General features: G+C 40.5%; 1 protein-coding gene across 1 annotated transcript in view; it reads right to left on the reverse strand.

Annotated features, from left to right (window-relative positions):
• Positions 1-19,560, reverse strand: part of VAT1L (vesicle amine transport 1 like) — a 50,873-nt gene that overhangs the window by 25,865 nt on the left and 5,448 nt on the right. Inside the window, exons 3-7 of the mRNA XM_054170112.1 lie at positions 16,117-16,332; positions 6,465-6,607; positions 4,054-4,157; positions 2,719-2,774; positions 868-1,062 (exon numbers count right to left, since the gene is read on the reverse strand). Coding sequence (XP_054026087.1) covers positions 868-1,062; positions 2,719-2,774; positions 4,054-4,157; positions 6,465-6,607; positions 16,117-16,332 — 714 coding nt within the window. The remainder of the gene's footprint in view (positions 1-867; positions 1,063-2,718; positions 2,775-4,053; positions 4,158-6,464; positions 6,608-16,116; positions 16,333-19,560) is intronic.

Below are 19,560 nucleotides of genomic sequence, written 5' to 3' on the forward strand. Positions count from 1 at the left end.
GTATCAGCTAACCTGCTCAGACCTTTTGAATTATCGACCATACAAGAATACAAGCACAATAAGCAAAGCTCATGCATTTGAATGGAGGTGTCAGGCTCAGTGCACTTCACAAACACAAAGCACAAACATTCATCTGAAGGCACTACCATAATCCTGCTGTTTCTTTTTATGTTAATATCTGCTCACACCTCCCAAATACTTGTGTTCATGTATCAGCATCTTAAGTATAAAGGTCTCAGAAATAGTGTTTGGGTCAAGGGGCTTAGAATTGCCCAAGCTGACCAGATTAGTTTCTTCACATGACTTTACGGATAGCTGAGCAATTAGAAGGAAGTAATCCAGAACCTAAACCTCCACATTCCACAAATGTAACTTCTATTAAAAGTGATTTCTGAATTGACAGCCTGTGATACATTTTCAGTAACATCCTGAAAACCTGCAAGCTTCCAAGGTTTGCTTGCAAAAATACAGCACTGAAACTAAAGCTTCTATTTTAGATCTTTTCCTCAGAATAGTTTTTGTTTTCAATCATAATGTCTGCACTTCACACTGCACTTGTTAGTCACATTTCATGCACTTAGGGAACAGACACAAATTTCTAAGACTGAAAACCACATTTATCAGCAGTATTTTCAAGAACTTTGCACAGAGCATTTGAAACTCCCAAAGTATTTTTATGAGAGAAATGTGTGGATAACTCTGAATTGTGGAGTTTCTGAATAGCAGGGGCTCTCAAAGCAAACTGCACAAACTAAAAACCAGAATCAATATGTGACTAGCTTTGAAAGCAAATTTAAATCCATTTTTACATCCAAAAGTGCAGAGATTTCAGACATTTCAAAACAGAGCGAAATATTTTGCTCTTACCTCTTCCAAAGCCCATAATGAATCAACCACAGGCTTGATCTTCTTACTGTTATAGAGATTAAGGAGTTTGTCCATCACACCCTTGACCAGGCCACTTCGATTCTGTTTGAAAAGTAGATTCAACAGGGAAAATCCAGCAATGACTTTGTTCTCCTCATACAGCTTGATAGGATTTACTTTCTCAACCTGCCACCACTGGAAAGCAATGAACAACAGAGGGTTAGAAAAACATTTTGTAAGAAATGTACAGGAAGCTACACAAACTGTCTGGGCTGGTGTGACCCATGACTCATCCCTCCGAGCTGAAGCAACAAGAGAAGCAGTAAGGATTTTATCAAAGGAAGAGGCAAAAATGGCACAGGTGACTGATGTGGAAATAAAACACAGACATGTGCTGTGTGAGATGAGGGTGTGAGAAAAAAAATGGTGAACAGATTTGGGTTTAGAACATGGCTCTAGAAGAAAGGAATTTGGACCTCCCTTTGTACTTCTGCTATCTTTTTTATCTCAAGAGAACCATGCAAGCTTCTTCTCTTACAACCAAGTAAACCATGCACTGCTTATCAGCTTCCATTTACTTTACGCCCATTATTATGTTTGTGATATTTGAGCAAGCCTTATAACATCTAATGAAATTATTTTATCTCATTTAGCCCAAGAGCATCCTTGAGACTGAGAACCCACTTCCTAGCAAGTTTTATTTGAACGGGTCAATTTAATTAAAGCTTTCACACAATTCTGATGAGTTCATTTTGCAGTATAATTAGAGAAACGGTTAGACACCCATACAGAATTTTATGTGCTGCTTATTCACTCAGTAACTATCAGTCCTGCCTGAAAAACAGGGCAGTTGAAACTGGTTTCATTAGGCCAACCTACCCTACAAATGACATGGGTCTGGATATGTTTATATTAACAATACAAAGGCTGCAAGTAAAGATTCTCTTGGTTTAGTTCACAAACACAAGACAGTAACAGAGATTGTGCCACTACAGCCAGCAAGAAAGCGTAGGAGTGCAAGAACAGCTTCTTGCTACAGTCTTTGATTTATCTTCCTTTCAACTACACCGAAATTTGAAGCTAATTTCTCCTGGGAAGTGGTTGTTACTGGAAGCTCTAAATGATTTCCTAGCACAGAGATTGTATGACAGATCTTCAGTCAAGACTTCTCCCTCTGTTCTTCTTGTCTGAAGGAATCACTTCCACTCCTGGTTCTCGCTGGCAGGTAACTTGATATATTTGCCCCTTTTGCACTCCCTAGGATTTCTGAGCGGATTTTGGTTGTAGTAAACTGAGGGAAAAAATGTAACACTTGAATTTTGAATTCGTTAACATCATCATTTAGAAAACAAATGCAACATCATCAACCTTGACATCACTTGAGATGAACATGGAGAAATGAAAACCACAATGCTGTATGGAACTAATTTCTGAAAAGCTGGAAATGACTGGACACAAGTTCAGATATATCTCCTTTAATACCTCCTTTAATTCACTGCCCCATCCTGACTATTTTCAGATGAGTAACCTACAGGGTACAGTTTTCCATACCCATGGATAAAATATTCTGTCATAAATAAACAAATAATGCAGTCTAACTTTAAACTTGGCTGTACAAGAGACCTATGTCTGATAGCTAACAATTTAAATATGCACTGCACACAGATCTCATTCCTGTCTAGCTGTCATATCAGAAGAAAATATGTCAGACAACACTGCAGTCAGAAAAATGCTCTTTAGCAACATCAGAAGTAACAACTTAGTAGAGAAAAGCTGGAATGGTAAAGATGAACCTGTTGCAGAAAAGACTGGTTAGAGGAAAGAGCAGAATCACAGCACTGGGACACTTACTGATTTTGCAAAACTGAAGAAGCTTTTTGTCTCTCCAGTAACCATGTTAGACGAACCTGTAAAAGATGAGTACATTCACACACAGCTTATTACATGCTGACAAGCAGCTATGTAAAATCACTTCCATGATTCATATATAAGGAAAAAACCTAACTTCCCCAGGTTTAAAAGGGATTAGTAGACATCCTTATACTTTGGCAAACAATAACAAAGAGGCCAAAGGACTGAGCCCTCCAAATTCATAGGAATTCTGAGATACCAAAAGCAATCTATCAAATCCTCCAAAATCAGGAACAAGTCAAGTGCATGCAGCATCTTGACACCACAACTCCCCAGAGCTCTCTCCATCTCTGCGGTAAAATGACATTTGTCTCTGACACACTACTATTTAGCAGCAGTCGCCACACAGGTGTCCCTTCTCTGTAAAGATAAATGTATGTGGCCACTACATGCGTGAAAGTACACCTCAACCTGTTAACAAACAGAGTGACGACTCACTGACAGGGGCTTCATTACAAACAGGAACCAGGCTGGCTTGCACAGTCCAAACAGACATCCAAGTGACGACTTGTTATTGCCACCCTGCCAGCTAGATCAAGCCCAAGGAAGCAGCTATACTTATCCATGATGCCACTGCACCTTCCACTGTGACACAGATCTGCTCCCAATTTCAAGACTTTAGGAACCAATCAGCTGTCCCACTCAGAAGCTTGCAGAACTGCAGGGCAGGTATGTTTATTTGGTATTTTGGAGCAGTCCATGGAAATTAGTGAGCAGAATCCTGGGACTGAATTCCTCAAAGTCACATCAAATAAAAATGTTAGCATTCTTCCTCCAAAATTCACTTCCACAAGAACTATATTACAGTTTCCTTGGCCACACTGTGTGGTGTGTAGAATGAGAGATCCAAATTTTCTCCTAGGATTAGAATCATAAAATTGTTTTGGCTGGAAAAGACTTCTAAGATCATCAGGTCCAACCATCAACCTAACACCATCATGGCCACTAAACCGTGTCCTGAAGTGCCATGTCCACACGTTTCTTGTGCACTTCTCCTGCATGACCCAAAGATATTGATCAATCTGAACTTCTGCCCAGTTTCACTACTGGACTTTAATATTAATTTTTTTACAGAGTTTCTTTGCATTGCCGATTATTTCTCACTAATTAACTCCATATTCAGCTTCACTAAAATCCTTGACTGGAAATGGTCAAATGGAGAAAGTGTAATATGGTGGCCTCCAGTTCTGGGAGAAGTAGCATGTGTGATTTCAAGAGATTTCAAGCTTTGCAAAGCTTTGGTTTTGAAATACGTAACTGGATTCTTCCACTTACCATATAAAATGTAAGTACCAAGTGGTTTGAGGAGACTGAGGCCTTTCCCGGTATTTTCTCCACAGAGACAGTCCAACACAATATCTACTCCATCTGTTGAGATTCTAAAAAGCAAGAAAGAAATCTCACTTAATAAAATCCACAGGACTGGTCAGCCAGCACAATACAGGCTGATTTGTCAGGGTAACACTAACGTTTTCCAGATACGTGAGAAAGGACTCTAAGGCGGCCACTGGATGAACTTTCACTTTGCAATCAGCTTTCAGTGGCTTCCATGGTTGAATTGCTTCCTCATCCCCTAGGAACATTTCCACACTTCTGTAACCTCTGGGTTGGTTTTGGTTTGGGTTTTTTTTTTGCCTTTTTCATTTGTTCTGGGGTGGGTTGGTTTTTCTGGGAGACTTTGTGCCCTGATGAAACCTCCTCTCTGGAATAACCAGTCACCTGTAATAAAGCAGGTTCCTACTACTGTCATTTCTCAACCATAGACCCACCCTTTTCTGCTCACAAAGACTCAAGGCTCCCTTGATTTTTTCCTTAGGAAGGGGAGACACCCTTAGGACTACTCCTGACCCACTGTACAGCAAGCAAATGCAGAGTCTCTGTCTTCCCTAATGGCCAGCTAACCTTTTCAAGCAGAAAGTGGGATATGGCTAATATCCAGCAACCCAAAAACTACACCATTCTCCCCAATGTCTCTATAGCATTCTTAGAATTACCACTTTTTCTTTTTCTTTTCTTTTTTTCAATGTAAAATGAAAATATTTAGATCTGAGCAGCACCACAGAGTACTGACATATTCTACAGGGTGCCAGTTATCAGTTGTGCCAATCCTATGCACCTTTAAACCAGGCTGGATTCGATGATCCTTGAGGTCTCTTCCAACCTTAGTGATACTGTGATACTGTGAAAGAAGCACAAACTAGTTTGTTGCATCTACATTTGTTACACTCACTGGTTTTCTGCCTCATTGGCCTATTGCCAGGTGAAAAAGTATGTGAAATTGCCAGGGCTTTAACAGACTTAAGAGCAGAAGTCCTCCCTTTCTTGACCAGGTGTCCTTTTGAATTTATTAGTTAAGGTTTTTTTCACAGTTAGGGGGGGGGTGTCAAGGAACTATCCCAAAAAGAGCTGTCCTGATAAAGGGCAGAAGCAGGCAGTGTTATGTGCAATTATAAAGTTATTAGAAATTTTTATTCCCTTTTTCCTTTTTTTTTTTTTTAAGCACTAATTTCTGTTGTATCTGCTCCCACATCACATACCCACTCAGACCAGACACCCCTGCCAAGAGTTAGGATTAAGGTTGGTGCTGAACTCTGATTAATGTTTTCAAGTGTTGTTTCTCGCTGAATCAATGTTTATAAAGTGGGAATTACTAGAATTCAATCTTCATCTCACTACAGCAATTTTCCAGGAGCAGCAAAACGCTTTGGGATGTATACTTGCCCAAGAAAAAGGCTATCAAATGGCTGAAGAAATGTGCTGCAGTTCTTCTGAGCTGTAACAAAATGGTAGGGGTTATGATCGGCTGGACAAGTCCTATTTTTGGTGACAATTCCCATATAGAAAAAGTTTCCTTTGATATAAAAAATCCTTTGTGATGGACCATTTCAAATGTTCTCTAAGTCCTCAAGCGTGCTCTGGAAACAGCAGCAAGGCACCTTGCATTCTCCTCCAAAGCCAGTCTGGGTTGCTAAAAGCTCAGGCCCTCTTTGAGAACTAGTGACCTTCCTACTGAGACCTGCTGAGACTTTGCACGTCACTCTGAGGCATTTGTAGGCTTGACAGGAAGCCTGTCAACTGTAAAATTAAAAAGACATTTTTTTACCAAGATCTTTCTTTTTACCTGTGCTAACATCAGTATCTATAAACAGACTGGAAAACAAAGGATTTGACAGCATGTAAATCGGAACACACGCGATGACTTCAAACGGCAGCAGGATGATTCTAATCTGAATGCAAACAAACAAAATCTAAGGATCTGATATTAAAACAGGCATCATGTGCTCTGACATCAGTCCCTGGCAGAGGATAAAAACCCAGACAGAAACACACTAGAGAATTCCAAAACCTGGATAACTTACAGATCCACTGAAATGGATTACCGTGAGCTCCATCATATGCAGGTAACAGCAAAGTGTATCCTTCTGTTAAGGCCTTCAGTCTTTTTCCTCAGTTTACTTTTCTCACAACAGACATTCAAGTATGAACATGGACAAGCAAAGCTAATGGCACTTGCGAAGAAAAAAGAAGATTCTTGCTATCGTGTCCCATATAGTGGACAGATGGAATATCTAGAATAAACTCCAGCTCCCAAACTCACAAATACAATTTCTTCACATAAACACGATCAGCCTGGTGTCTTTCATAGCATTTTGGCAGATATTATACTCAGCAAAAGAAAAGATTACCTCTTTACTTCTTGAACATAGTCTGCATTTCTGTCGAACAGGTGAGTTACCGAATCTTTGATTGCTTCATGTTTGAAAGATGAAGCTGTTCCAAAAACAGTAACATTGGGAATAGTTGAACAGAGCTGAGCAACAGCTTGACCCTGCAAACACATTATTATGTTAGTTCACTGACATGGAAATTGGTTGATGGACTTTGCAGCTGCCAATTCACTCATGACACAGCAAAATCCAAGACCAAACATGTGCAAGGGCTTCCCAAACTAATTCTTGACAGTGAAATGCAGTTCAGCCACAGGAAAAATACACACAATTCAAAAGAGTATCCTGAACACAAAGCAACTGCAGGGATAGGAGTAATTTAATGTACCAAAAATGTATTGGAAAGGAGTTCTTCTTGATCTTTTAACAGAGGCACTGCAATTGAAGGGAAATGGCATTAATTTACAAGGATCTCCAAACGTATTTACTCAGAGTGCTAGAGAAACATTTCTCATTTGCTTCTTGTGTCCTATGTGTATCTTCCCCAGAGCGCCTTGGGTAGTGTCTGCAGCCTTCTTTGCACTTCATGCCCTGGATCAGTGAGTGCTTCCACACACAATTTTTGTCTGCTCAAGGGAAAGACCCTGCAGCACCCTGTTGCTGGAATAGGATTTCTGACAGATCATGTAAAAGTGCTTGGCTGCTCTGGTGCACAGATACAGCTTTTATGCTTCAGGGGTTTGCAGTCCTGATACAGAAGGTCTAGTGTAGTCAGGTCCAGGACAGATGGTAGTCTACCATTCCTAAGAAGTCACACTTTCTTATGATTTCAGTGAGAGGCAGAAATTTGGTGTAAAAGATAGCAAAGCAAATCTGATTATTCAAAATGCAGGAATAACCTTTGACTCACACTAGCAGGTTTGCTTAGGCCAGTCCTCAACCTCAAAACTGATCAACAGCAAAGGGGCTAAAATGGCCTAGAGCACATACATGAATAGTTTTCCTAGTATATCCATCCTGCACCTGGGCAGGAATCCAGTGAAGTCAATCAGATCCTATGGCAGTGTTTATGTAGGACTTGAAGTGTTGGAGAACTTGTGTATTCAAATGTCTGTACTTCAACTTTCCAGCTTTGGGCCCCAGAAGGCTTTAACTTCCTGAGTTTTAAATTCTAATTCCATGAGGCTGAGAGAAGAAGGGAAGCATTGCACACATGCTGAGCCATCTAGACTTCAACAAACACCCTAACAGGTCATCTTTTTACAAGCCTAGGTTTTGGGTTACTCTTAACATACTAACAAATGGAAGACAGATTTTGGTAGCCACATCCTACCTCTTGTACCTACATTATGCCACTGGATCTGCCATGATTACATAGACATGCCCCAAAGCAAGGAATGGCACTGTCATTCTAAAAACAACATCTGATGGAATTCAGCAGATCATTTATGTTTACAGCCAGAAGATTGCCATTTGTAAGCTGTACGCACTAGCAGTAAAATCATCCAGGGATAAACACATTTCTGTTCTTTCCAACCAGAAACTTGATTGTCTCTAAATACCAGTAATCAGTGCTTGGGTTTTATTTACAGTAGAATAATTAGATAACCCTGCATACCCTGGAGGTCTTGGCATGCTCCCATGTAATGCTGAACATAATCGTTAGTGACAATCCTCTGAGTGGAACATGGCAAGAGAGGACACTATTGGTATTTAAATATGGTGGCATCCAGGAGTTTCAGGTTGGTTTCCTACTGGATTAGTCAGTTAACAGCTACACAGCAAGCCATGGGGTATAGGATCCTTTGGACAGGTACCAACAGACAGAGAGAAAAGAGCAGGAGAAGAGCTGCATTCTCATTCATACAGATGAGAAATGGAATAGCACAGCAAATTGAACAACCTGTTCAAGAGCTCAGAGAAACTTCCAGCAGGACCCAGGTATGAACTCTGATTCATAGCATGGGAATACAATTCAAAAGATGAAGAGCCTTTTATTTTTAATATCATCCACCATTTTCCCCGGCTGGAATCCCTAATCTCCTAGAAATCATAGGAACATCCATTCCTGAAGGTCCTCATCTCACAAGATGTAATGTCTTCCAGGAGCACAAAACATTTCCTTCTTCTTAGGCTTCATTTCCCTACTACTTACTCATTCTGAAGCTCAGGTTTTACTCTCCAAAAATATTGTAATAAAATTATAAGAACTAAAAAGATCTAGATTTTCTCTCTCTCATTTTCATAGCCATTTTCACTAGCAATCCTCTTTTCTCACTTGCTGAGCCTCACAGAAAACCATCACCCACAGTGCAGACAAGTCAGTACTTTAAGATGTGTGCTAGCTGAGTGACACTCTGACATTATTGATCTATTCTCTAATTAGTTCTCTGCATTTTCAATCTAACTTTGGAAGATGAGGGATAATGAGTATATCCTGAATCAAAAACTCTGAGCGTTTAAAAGGTCAAATATTAGAATAGAAAACATGTTGATTTTTATCCTGCAGAAGATGATTAACATTTAAGGAACTGACAGTCAGATGAACAGGAGAAATGCACAGAACACCCTAGGATGTACATAACCTATTTTCCCCCTGACTCAAACTCCTTAGTAGTCCCCTCCCTCCCCCAACAGAGATAAGCCCATCTCAAATCCCAGATCAGAATGCTTTGCAGCTTTCTGCAGATATTTAAAGCCTTAAAACTGATTCACATGACCAGCACTTTTATAATTGGCTGAACAGTATCACTGAAGCATTTTGAAGCAATTCCTTTCTTCTACAGCTTGCTGAAGATCTTGATTTGACGTTGACTCAAACTTATTTTTGTGCAAAGAGTTCTCAGTGTTTGTATCTCAAAAATCCAGGAATAAAGGCTGATACTGGACTTCTGAAAGTTTCCCCTCCAAAACAGGAGAATTGAACTCAACCTCTGAACTCCAGCACTTCACTAATTTCTGTGGAATTTGACTAAGCTACTGAACAGCACTATGGCTATGCAAGTCACTCTGAGGTCTCTTTTCTAATCCCTTAAATCATCTAGCTACCTCTGGATTAGCAGCTAGTGTTTAGAGGTCTATACATTTGAATTGAAAGTATGTGAGGCTCTGGGGTTCAGAATGTTCATGGTTCACAAATGAAGTAGCACAGAGGGCTTTGCAGCTGGAAGGAAGAACATCCTCTTCCCAGGGCCATACAGGGGCAGGTGAGGCATCCAGCTCCTGTCCCCCTGCAGACTCACACCAGGAAGCACCCTTTGATCACAGGGGCATAGGAGCCCAGTCCTGTCTTCTGGATTCCAAAGCCATTCCTAAAAACTGCTTTGTGGCAGCCAGAGGAGGGCTTTCTCCCTGCCCAGACAAAACCACATCGTCTCTCCTACCAGCCTTCACCATGGAGACCACATGGATATGGAAGCATGCAGCACATTTTCAGAAATAGCCTATGAACAACAAAGCCTTCCAAGATGGTGCCTAATTAGATAGGCATGATCTGAAGAAAGAAAACTCTTCATACATATAATTTTTCACATATGATGCAAATTTCCACCTGTAACTGCTGACTAGATTCTGCTTCCCATGGGGAAATTAGTAAGTGGCAAAAAATAATTCTCACCTGGACAATTAATTTCACCTTTAACAGGATTTAGCAGTCTGAATAAAATGGTCAATTGCTACACTGAAAAGATAGACACAGTTGCAAAATGTTTCCTTAGAATGGAATTAATGTCCTTTACAATATATGTATTTTACATGCTACTTATCATGCAGAACTCCTCAGAGTGAGTCCTTAAAGAAATTAATAACTTGGAATAAAGCATTCTCTGGAAATGAAGCATGTCTTCTAATACTGCATTTGGCATGGGAGTGTTGTGTCTCTCCAGCTTCAAAGTCTGTCTGATATATTCCTTTTCAAGGCAGTCTGTCCATTTATAAACCCAGTATGTTGAACCTAATTTACACATATGATGATTATAGAATTTCCTATAAATTGATATCCTTAGAGCAGTTTGAGATCCAGTCAAAAGACTCAGATTTCTTTACACTCCTTTAAATTCCAACTTTAAACCTGCAGGATGGAAACTTCCCATAGTGAGATAATCACATAAAAGAAGAGAAAAGTAGATTTTTAAGAAGTAAAAGTGAAATAGATTGTTCTGTGGATTTAAACCATTTCAAAGCACAAAAATGTCACTGACATTTAAAAGTCAATGTAGAAAGTATGAATAGAAAACTTACTAATCTCAGTAGCTTATTAATGATAAGTTAACACTGGACAAAACATAATTAAGTGGTAGAAGGTAGTGGATTTCCAAAAAGGTCTGACCTAATGGCACAAGCCAGACCCTAAGCTTGATGTGTAAGCTGTGCACTGAAAGACAGCAGTTAAAGATCAGTACACTTCAAAGGAGGCATCTTCTTTTGCTGTTATGTAAATTGAGGTCAGCTTTAAAGCAGGAGAGAACAAACCATCTGGAAGGCAGCACCCTGCTAAACTCCACATGAACCAACAGCATCATTGAAAATACAATTTCTAGGATGTATTTTCGCAGCCCAAAGGTGCTGCAGCATTTTTAAAAACCCAAACCACTCAGCTTTAACCTTGCACAAAAAACTTGTCTGGAACCAAATGTGAGCAGAATCCACATTTCCAAAATGCTTTGTTGCCAGGTACCTGAAGGTGGTACAAAGTACACAAACATCGTAAGAAAACTGTGTAAGAAGACATCTACTATACTCCTGGCAGCACGGAACGCTTGTCTTTGGTGTCAGAAGTAAGATGCACAACATTCCATCTCCCAAAGGTGTCTTTTTTTTTTTTCTTTCCAATTACAGCAGAGGAAATTGGAAACCAAGCAGTAAAGTGAACATCACAGAGTGGACAAACTGAAATGTGATTCTTGAACAAGTGTAAGGCAGCATCTGCTGCACTCAATGCACTACAGATAAATTTTGGAGTAGAGGTAGGAGAAGAGAGAGTCACCAGGAAATAATGGCATCTGTTACCCTCCAAAAATCTCGTATTTTCTACAACAGTTAGCAGGGTGTATTTTTTCCTTCCCCTTTGCAAAACTGTGCAGCTCTAGGTGAATCCAAAATTCAGAGCTGAACCCCCATCGGTATAAATCCTTTCCAGTTCAATGGAGCTACAACATACCACAGCCAGGATCATTGCCCAGAGGAATAAGCTATCCAAAAAAAGGTAGGACAGCCAAGGAAGAGTTAAGAACTGCCTGCCTGTGGCATGACTCAGCAGGGGATTCAGGGAAAGGACATGTCCTCTGGGGACTGTGCAGGGCTTGGGAGGCAGAAAGGCCTTCAGAGACCGGAGCCTGCTTTGGTCAGGGAAATTGCTTTTTGTGTATGGCTCGCCAGGCTTTTGTGTTTGATTAACAGATTATGCTCTGAGGCAGCGTCTGGAAATAGACTCAGGCATGGCACTGGGACTCTCCTGAGCTGCTGAGGGAGCACATCCATTGCTTTAGGAGCATTCCACAGCACAGGACAGCTCAGCTTTGAGATGCCCTGTCTGGCGTTAAGTGAGATAACTGGGGTACTTAACGCAGCCTAAACTTGGTTACATAGAGCTCTGTGAGAGATGATTTATTCCCTTTCTTAGCTGCTGTAGATGAAATAAGAAGAAAGCACTTCATCAAATGCAGAAGGGCTAGAAACTGCTAGTATGAAAACAGCAAACACAGTCCTGAGAGGGAGCAGGGAAAGACTATAGCAAAGTGGGAAATATTCATGCCATTGTACAGTGTGCTGACCAGGATCATCAAAAAAAGGTGGAGTAAATTCTAATTATTCCCATTCAAGAAAGACTGACTCAAACATGAGTGAATGTAATGTGCTCCTACCTGCTAGGTGCAGACAGAGCTAAATTCAGTCCACCCATGCAATGTTTAAAATGATCAGGGATGCTGTAAGGCCTGTTTTAAAAGGCTCTGGCTTTCACACTAGCTAGCTGCTGCTTTGCTGCCAATCAGCTCAGAGTCCAAGAAATGTGTATAGAATAGAATAGAATAGAATAGAATAGAATAGAATAGAATAGAATAGAATAGAATAGAATAGACCAGGTTGGAAGAGACCTTCAAGATCATCGTGTTCAACCTATCAACCAATCCAACCCACCTAATCAACTAAACCATGCAGCCAAGCACCCTATCAAGTCTCCTCCTGAACACCTCCAGTGATGGTGACTCCACCGCCTCCCCAGGCAGCCCATTCCAATGGACACACTCTCTCTGTGTAAAATTTCCTCCTAACCTCCAGCCTAAACCTCCCCTGGCACAGCCTGAGACTGTGTCCTCTTGTTCTGGTGCTGGTTGCCTGGGAGAAGAGACCAACCTCTGCCTGTCTACAGCCTCCCTTAAGGTAGTTGTAGAGAGCAATAAGGTCACCCCTGAGTATGTATCTGGCTGGACCACTGTCTGTAGGATGACCAAGGAAACAGACACTTAACGTGACAAAGAACAGGGGTATGACCAAACAAACCTGCTTTCAGCACGAAAAGTACAGGTGGAGGAGAGATTTGATTCTGAGCTTGCTCTAGCCATAAACACAGACACATCCTACCAAAAAGACTTGAAAAGTGCCCCAAGAGTAAAAAATAGCTAATTTTAACTAATGGACAACACCAGAAGAAGAACAAAGATCTATTAACTAGCCACAAATAAAGTCTTGACATTGAGAAAGATTTCTCACCATGGAAGACAGAGAAGAAATTTGTTAAATCTCTTGAAGGGGTTTCTATCTGCTGCCTGCGGTAGCGGGTGGCCAGATCTACTACGAAGTGCCAGTTCATTGTCAGATAAAATATCACCACTTCAGTGATTCAGTTTGGAACACATCCTCAAATATTTGCAATTTATGCAGGGGAGACACAATAAAAAAAGAGGGCTCCTGCCAAGCAGTAACCAATCCTGCCAGGATGACCTAAATCTGGTGCCAAGACAGATTTACCCTTCAAATTCAAACACCAGAGCTGCATCTGTAACATATTCTGCTTGCACTTCCTCTGCTGCTGAGCCTGAAAGGGAAGGTCAGATCACAGCTTCAGGATAGTAATCAGTGCTCCTGCATGAAAGGCAGCTTAATTTTAGCATGTGTAAGATCAAAATGGCTTCAGATAAGTTAGTTTACTTATTTCCAGAAGTTTAAGGGGACCTCAGAAGGCTATCATCACACACTAATCATATCCTAGGCACAGATGGGAAGACAAATGCTATAGTTACCTTACTACCAAAAATATCTATAAACAAAACAAGGCCACATAAATAAGCTGAGGCAATACATAAAGGTCCTTGAGTCAGGGAAAATTCTCTATTTATTGGGAAAGCTGCAGGATCCTTCAAAAGGGGACTGGGAGCCAGAACAAAGAACCTCACAAACAGTTCTGAAGCAACAAGTCCTTTTTCATAAATTGTCTGAAGCAGCTAAAATAATGATCTTGCATAATGAGAAAGAAACAATTACAAACTTCTAGTCCCACAGGGAGCCTATTGTCTCATTAAAGCTTTCTAGAATTTCTATGACATTTAGAAACAAATGACACATTTCCCACTTGCTGAAAGTGGGAATGGACCTTCTATCTATTAAAGCAAGAACACAAAAAATGCCTTTTCCCATAGCAATTTTAGTGCCAGCTTTCTGATTTATCAACTAAGAACTTTGTGAGAATGATTTGATTCATTGAGGCTGTTCAAGTTTTCAAAGGACTGACAGGTTATTAGAGTGGTTTAAAGAGTTACACAGACACCTCTGAAATCTTGCTGTCTCCTTAAGAGAACTGAAACATTTCCATGCATCTCCAGAGTGGAATTTGACCTCTAAGACCTATCAAGCAACAGCAAAAACCTTTCTTTTCCAGTCTTAGTTACACCTGCCCTTGCCTTACAAGGAACAACAGGCTGCATGAGGCACTCCTCCCTGTGCCAGAGTCATCAGCACCCTGTCTTGTAGGCTGGCCAGCCCTGACTCCCCCTTGCGCACCATCCCTCCCGGATCATACACAGACTTTTATCAGCTACTGGCCAACTTGCTCATTCTTCCCACCAACATCTCTGGTCTTTCCCTTCAAAACTCTGTATTATTTAACTACTTAGCAGATGATGGACCTGCTTTCTCCAGAAGGTACACAAACAGCCACAGCAGAGGACCAGTCAAAAGCTGCTCCTTGAGCATCTGTAGTAAAAGAGAGGACACCAGCAACTCCTTACAGGCACAGCCCAGCACAGAGGCTGGGCACAAGTGAAGAAGACTATGTTAGAGCTGGCAGAGCATTAACAGTGCAAGTGAGGTTAGAAAGACATAAAGACATTTATAGCAAGGCACCCTATCTTCACACGAAGTTCATTCTGTCTAGATGCATGTGTATGGGCAGGGACTGCTTTGGGGTGCTTTGCCAATTCTGTATACTCGACTTACACAGTGTCAGCTGGGCAAAAGGCCTTACAGCTAAAGCCAGGACTTCAAAGTTCTCCTGAAGCTGTGGCCTGACGTTGCTGTAACAGTCCTGAATTCCACATGAAAAGGTTTAATATTAAAGAACAAAAAAGTCTGCCATAAGGCTGTAGGTTGCACTGTGCCAAAGCATAATACGATTATAAATTCCATTCATTTACAGAAGGATTCCAAGAGGACCATTTACTGCAAGTAGGATTACTGTTAGACAAAAATACTTTGCAAAGGGAACTCATGAATTTATTCCTTTGATTACAGCCTTCTTTTACATGAGAACCTAAAAGAAAGTCTAAGGACACAGAACTAGGGATAGAGTGTTTGGGGCTGCCCACCAGACTTCAGTAGACAACGGAGTATTAATTTAGCAGAAGAGGTACTCCAGTCTGAAAGGCTCAGATCTATTCTTGGGCTGTAAAATCTGCCTTATAGAGCTACACAATTTCAAATGTAAGTAAATTTCCCTGACACTATCTTAGCATTTTCCAAAGAAGAGAGATTTTCCTAAAAGGTAGTTCAAGGAACTGGTAACACAAAATGCTGCCTTATTTCATTGTGTGTCCTGGTATTCCACAGAATTCAGCCTGATGATGTTTTGCCTTCACAACATAATACTTCATTACTAATGATCAAACCTATGACAGACAGCAGCCATCACTGACCGAAATGCAGCTTTTCTATCTTTTCTTCAAGGTTGATTTTTCAGTACTTTCAATCCCTCTCCAACAACAACAGAAAAAGAAAGCATCACACACACTCACACGTGGCATTTGCAGGAGCATTGCAAGAGGGCCATTTACTGCATGGAGAATTATGGTCACCTACAAACACTTTGTGCAGGGAGTTTATTTATTTATTCTTTTTGTTACAGCCTTCTTTTACATAAGAGTAGTACAAAGTGTTTACGTTCAGAATGCAATGTTTGGGACAACACTTGCTTCTTAATCTCTGACAACCAATTAAAGTATTTTCGATGGGATTTTGGGCAGAGATTATTGTCAGAACATTTTTAGTTCATCAAAAGCTCCTGACAACCTTTCACAGCCTTTTGATGGGAAAACCAATTCAGTTCCTCCTATTGCAATCCCCCACATAGGGAGGTCTGATAACAAAGCAAACTGCAGGGTCTGGCCCATTTCAGAAATCGAGATGCATCAGACAGCTTCAGTTACATGGTGACAGGAATGTAAGAGAAGTTCCAACTTACCACCCCACCTCCTGCCGAGTGAACCAACACAGACATGCCTTCTCTGAGGTTAGCAACTTCAAAAAGCATCATGTAGGCAGTTACAAAGTTCATGGGAAATGCAGCAGCTTCAGAAAAACTCATGTCATCTGGGATCTTGTAGACAAATTCTACTGGGGTGCAGACTACTTCAGCCCATGCATTGTAGTTTACAAAAGCCATGACTCTGTCTCCAATCTGCAAACGTGGAAGAGAACAATGCTCAGGATATGGCTGCAACTGAGACAAGAGAGCAACTTGCAGCTCTCCTGTTCAAGCTGTGAAGATAATGATGCTCCGTATCTTTGGCAAAATAGTAGTTAGGGTGTTTGGCTTTGGGCTTTTATCATTTTGAATTTGTATTTATTTAAAAAGTTGAATGTAACACAAATATCCAAAGTTAAAGCCATTTCTTTTTTGGTAGGCTGCTTCTGTGATGGAGCAGTCTTCCATCACCACCAATACAGATCATCTTTTGCTAGCAGCACTCTTAAATAACAAACAAGTCTGTAAGCAAAAATAGCATTCTTATTAATAACCAGAAAGGAGCAATGAAATATTCTTTTTGAATGCAACATTTCTCTGCTCAATTTATTTGGAATATATATAGTAGTGAAAGGGTATTTCATACACTCAGACACGGAAATAAAGATTTTATTGTTAGTATTTGATACATTCAATTGCTTCTAGGAACCTTTCAGTGGTCCAGGCATGTTAAACTGATACATTTGTACAATGGTTTTCATTGCAGCTTCAGGGTTTGCAAATGGAGATAGTGACTCCCCACTGATGGGCAAGTATAACTGGAGCCCTGAGGCTTCTGCAGGGTTACAACCACACTTGGAAAGCAACACCACCTAGGAGTAGAAATTGCTCTGGTGGAGCTACTAGGGAGAGCAGCAGTGAGCAAACACTTGGCCAGTGTATACTGAAATATTCACAGGCACAACTGTTACAAACCCCAGGTAATGGCTTGTCAGAGCAGCCCCTATGCATCTTTTTCCTTGTCTTAGACCTCTTTGCTTTTCTGTAATACACCAACACAAAGAGCATCCTTAACCATGAAAGGAGCTCTTCAGTGGAGCCACAATATAAGCAATCAGGCAGGAACAGCATCAAACTTCAGGACTTTCTCTTTTAACCAAAGCCAACAGCAGCTGTCCCTCTAAAATCTCTTTGCTTACCTGCCTCACATTCTTGATCTTAGATTCCACTACCAGCCATGAATATTTTAGAAACACTACAGGTTCTTTGGACTGTTTAAACTATATTCCACAGCAGTGGAGTAAAGCACAACACTTTTACCTTCAGGCAAATGTTTATAGCACAAGCACGTTTTGGTCTCCCAAGCACCTGTCATCACTTTGGCTTTGGGATATTGCAGGTTTGCTGAAAGATAAGGTGCTGGTGACAGTTCTGAAGGGTTTGTCTCTTAGAATGAGAATGCTGAAACAAAACTGTCATTTCAATATCATCAAAATGCCTCCTCCTTTTGAAAAACATTCAAATTAGCAATGCCTCACTGGTAACCACTCTGTGGTTCCCTTTTGCTGTTAGACAATCATCTAAAATCTAAAGTCTGTTTGGATTTATTAATCCTGTGTCTTATATCCCTGTGACCAAACACAAATCATTCCCCACAAGAATGCAGAGAAGGCCCCCTCGGAGATTCCCAAGGAACTTCTTAGCAATAATAAGTACCATATTTTACCACAAAGACAACACAGAGCTTAGGCCTTAGCTCCTGAGAATCATCCCCACAACTAGAGAGCAGGCTCCATACTTTAATGCTCAGTAGGAATCAGCTTTTTGTTGTAATGGGAGAAGAAATAGAAGAAGTTATATCATTATTCCATGACAAAAATCTTTCTTTCAATGCAAATGTTCTCACAGATTGCTGTCAAAATGGACTGCCATTTGATGCTCAAGTGATAATGCAACCCCAGCAAGGCAGTAAATTCTGGCATTATCTCAGGTAGTGAGGGCCAGTAAGACACATTTTTCCAGGCCATGAAGTGCCCACAACTTTCATCTGACTTAAACTGGAAGAGAACTATAAAGGGAAAGCATGTCAGAAGATGTAGGGTGCAATCCTTGACATTCCTGTGGACAGTGGTAACAGCATGTGTCAGAGACAACAACCAGGCTCCTCTTTTGTGCAAGGAATCTATAAAGAAAGCAGCAGAATGCTCCTGCACCTTCCTCATGGCACATTCTCCTGTTGATGGGCCCATACCTGTGCAACCGCAGCTATTCTGAGTGTCAGCCCTTCTTCATCACTCAAACACTACTATGGTTATGCAGATCATGTGCAAAAAACCCTAAAATGCCAGGGCTTGTTTCAGTTTCAAGGGGTTACACCAGAGCACAAAGACTTGCTATAGTCAAAACAAAGATACAAGTTTAAAAGAGGCCCAGCATATTCAGTCAGGTGCAATGTTATTCAAACAAGCACCATCTGCTGTAGCCTCATGATGCCCTTTAAAAACAGCAAGAACTTTTAAATTGAGAATGCTAATCTAGAGCAGACTCCCTACGCTCCTTTCACAGGATGTGTGACTATAAGCCACAGATAATGGTGCAGAACTGAAGCAGCAAAGTTACTGTTCAGTTATTGTCTGTCACAAAAAAACATTGGAAGATCATGACTTGTTTCAAGGTAGAGATGGGGCAGGGTAGGGGAAGGTAGAGAAATGTCCTATGAAGAGTTCATCATTAAGACCCTGCTATAAACTAAATCGGTCATTATCTTCACTCAACTAAGAAATCTTTACAGCTCTGTTAGAAGAGCAAAAATGTTACCTTTAAATAAAAATGTATTAATTGTCCTCTTAAGATCAAGATACAATAAGGATTCAGAAAATACTATTGCTTGGTGACATAGCTTACTCAGCAAATAACTAAGATAGGATTGATATGCATTAAGTCAGGTTTTATTTTCTTTTAACTACTTAGGAAATAAAGTGCAAGACTGGAGGGATTACAGATGTTTAACATCAATAATGGAATAGAAGGTAGGACAGAATGCTATTTATATCTAACATAAGATACTGAAGAGTACTTAACTGGTTATGAAAACTTTATTATGAAAGCTTTATTGCATATATTAGTTATGAAAGCTTTATTATGTATCTATTAGCTATTTGTCATTTATTGCTATTCTGTGAGGTGAAATAAATTCTCTTCCTCAGTGATCAGAGTAAGTCAAATACCCACTATCAGGATCCCAATTTTATCCACACTTCATGAATGTACAGTTGTAAGAAACAATGCTTACTGTATATGGGGGTCTCATTAACTCAAGATCAGAAGTTGGAACTAGAATCAGCAGTACATGGGCTCTGTTGAGGAACAGAGTAATGATGAAAGCAAACATGGCCAAGAAAAGGAACTTAATAAGTTACCTCAGTTTCTTGTACTTTCTTA

This window comes from Dryobates pubescens, chromosome 19 (genome assembly GCF_014839835.1).
Source record: "Dryobates pubescens isolate bDryPub1 chromosome 19, bDryPub1.pri, whole genome shotgun sequence".
NCBI lineage: Eukaryota > Metazoa > Chordata > Aves > Piciformes > Picidae > Dryobates > Dryobates pubescens.